Genomic DNA, 2500 nt, shown 5'->3' with positions numbered 1-2500 from the left:
AACGGCTATCGGAGTACGAACAGTACTTTGCCTCGCTGTTAGTAGACACCCACCCTGACCACCCAGACCGCCATCACCTCGCCTCACACCATGACAGACTTACACAGGTAAGTACCGGCGTCACTGCAGTGAAAATTGAACATCTGTTTCCTTCTTTCGATGTGACTTCAGACCGGATTGATTTACTTTCACTGCGATGCGGTGACGGTGAGGTAATCACGCGTGAAATATTCCCTCGACATCTGTTTATTAATAGGTGTTATTGAATAATTTCTTTTGGATGCTGTGGGAAAATTTCTCTTTCGTGTTTGGTTTGATAAAAAACGCAAATTGTGTAATGACTTTTACCTGCCGCGTAAAAATTAAAACAGCACGAAGACAATTCCAATATACTTGAGTGTGTGCTAGGAAAACGGCCTAAAGAAAACGGGAAGGGGCGCCTCGTGTAGTTCGTTTAGTGAACAATAGATGGCAACGCCTGTACAGTCGCGTCAAGCTCACGTACTCCATCAAAAGTTTGAAAATACCGTAGCAAATGTTATTTTCACAAACTTAACCGTACTACGGTGATGGTACTGAAAGGAATTCCTGTTCCTCTTTTGAAAAGAATTTGTTTACATATACATGGCTGTCGTCTTTAACGTTATTTTTGTTATTTTTGCCCGAATAAAACTTATAATACTGTAGATCGTAAATTTTGAAAAAAATAACCGTTATTTGCAGAAATTGGACCCTTGCTTGAGATAATCAGCAAACTGGCGGGCTAAGCCCATAGATTTATTGCAAAACGTATCCTATGAACCAAACAGTAAAGTAATTTTAGGGGCGCATCCATGTCAAAACGAAGTACCGTAAAGTGTGGGTGTTCATACTCAATTTGAATATATTGAATATATAGCAGCAATGGGAGTTGCGTGTATATCAAATTTAATCCTATAAAAGTGGACCGTATAGATATTTTTGCTATCTACCTGAAAAACAAAAAAACTACAACATGATTTCCTAATCAAAGCGTCATAGTTACGGGGAGAATATTAAAGGTATGGACATCGCTGAATATAGGATGAGTCATGGAAGTCTGCCCCAACTACCACCTTCAGAGTCACGCGTTAGAGATTATTGAAGGTAAGTTGGGCCAGGAAGAGACGGTAGGGACAAGGGACAGGGTCGATGGCGGAGGGAGGTGGCAGGGACGAGGAAGGGTCGCGTCTGAGGTGGGAGGGTCGGGGTTTTCGTCGGCAGGGTGAAGACAAAGGGGAAGGAGTATACGTTCGGCGGGAGATTGGGTGTGGCAGAGGCAGGGAAAGGGAAAGGCGAAACAGGAACAAGGATGGGAAAAGAAGAAAGAAGAGAGTAACAGGGAGGAGAGCGACAGGGACAGCCGAAGGGCAACGCAAAATGAAGTGATTGTCGCCGTCCGCGAGTACGAAAGGCATGTCGAGGAGAGGGCGAAGACTCCACCCGCATATAATTACCGTAACCCTAATGACCGAACCATTCCACGGCGAGATGACTAATTGCCAATGCCGGTATCACCAAGAGTGGTCGGGTTATGAAGGGTTAGAATGTTAATTGGTTGTTTGTATCGTCGCAAACGAGTTGTTAGGGCTCGGTCGGTGATAATCTTGGTACCTTTGAATGAGACAAAGGAGAGCAAATGTTTAGGGAAGGAGGAGTGGAAGTTCGATCATTTCTCGATAACATTCCTTGAATAATTTCTCTTGTACTTAGGTATTACTTTTATCGCATTGGAGAGGAAGTGTGTGTTTGTATGTTTGTATATGATTAAACGATAGAATTGTTGCGATCGGTACAAGTTCGTAAATAAGCAAAACTTATTATTGTGCTTGTGTATAATTTATGTACACTTTGTAACTGCTAATGCTAAGGACGCCGTAAACACTTCGACCGTAAAGTAACCACCTGTGCTTCAGTAGACTAAACGACCAACATAAACACGAAAGGCATTCACGTTCACGTTTCATGTGAAAACGGTGATATACCTCGGATCTCTTTCGACAACAACAATAACAGCAGCAGCAAAGCAGGGGTATCCATCATGCGAGTGATTGATAATTTGTCTCGGCCGATAATCCCAAGACGAACGTGAAGGCGAGGGATAATCTGAGGTCGGGTCGAGAGATTGTGTGCATGACGTCCTGGAGAATTCAGAGGGTGAATTTTTTTCCTTCTTTTTCTATTAATCTTTGTCGCCGGCACGCGCCCTGAGGCGGAATGGAGGGGGTTGAAGGGAATGGTACTAATGTAATTAATCTCTTTATCCATCTCTCCCTCCTTCCCTCTCCTCTCCTTCTCTTCCCCTCTTCCCTTCTTCCTCCCTCCCTCTCCCTCCTTTCTTACACCCCTCTGAATTCTCATCGAAAGAATACCGTAAAAAATGCAATATTACCCCTCAGGCAGCAAGATATTTAAAAGCTTTTAACTGCCCTGCTGTGATAAAGAAAACTTAAAAGATTCAAGTGCAAGCTTTTGCAAGGAT

The 2500-nt window shown here is 43.3% G+C and overlaps 1 protein-coding gene across 4 annotated transcripts in view; it reads left to right on the top strand.

Moving 5' to 3' along the window:
- Positions 1–2500, top strand: part of LOC125044217 — a 458466-nt gene that overhangs the window by 388168 nt on the left and 67798 nt on the right. For all 4 annotated transcript variants that reach the window (XM_047640732.1, XM_047640735.1, XM_047640734.1 and 1 more), the window contains one exon: positions 1–107. This exon is cut by the window's left edge and continues 4 nt beyond it. In XM_047640732.1, coding sequence (XP_047496688.1) covers positions 1–107 — 107 coding nt within the window. The remainder of the gene's footprint in view (positions 108–2500) is intronic.

This window comes from Penaeus chinensis, chromosome 35 (assembly GCF_019202785.1).
Source record: "Penaeus chinensis breed Huanghai No. 1 chromosome 35, ASM1920278v2, whole genome shotgun sequence".
Classification (NCBI taxonomy): Eukaryota; Metazoa; Arthropoda; class Malacostraca; order Decapoda; family Penaeidae; genus Penaeus; species Penaeus chinensis.
This window is presented reverse-complemented; position numbering and strand designations above follow the sequence as displayed.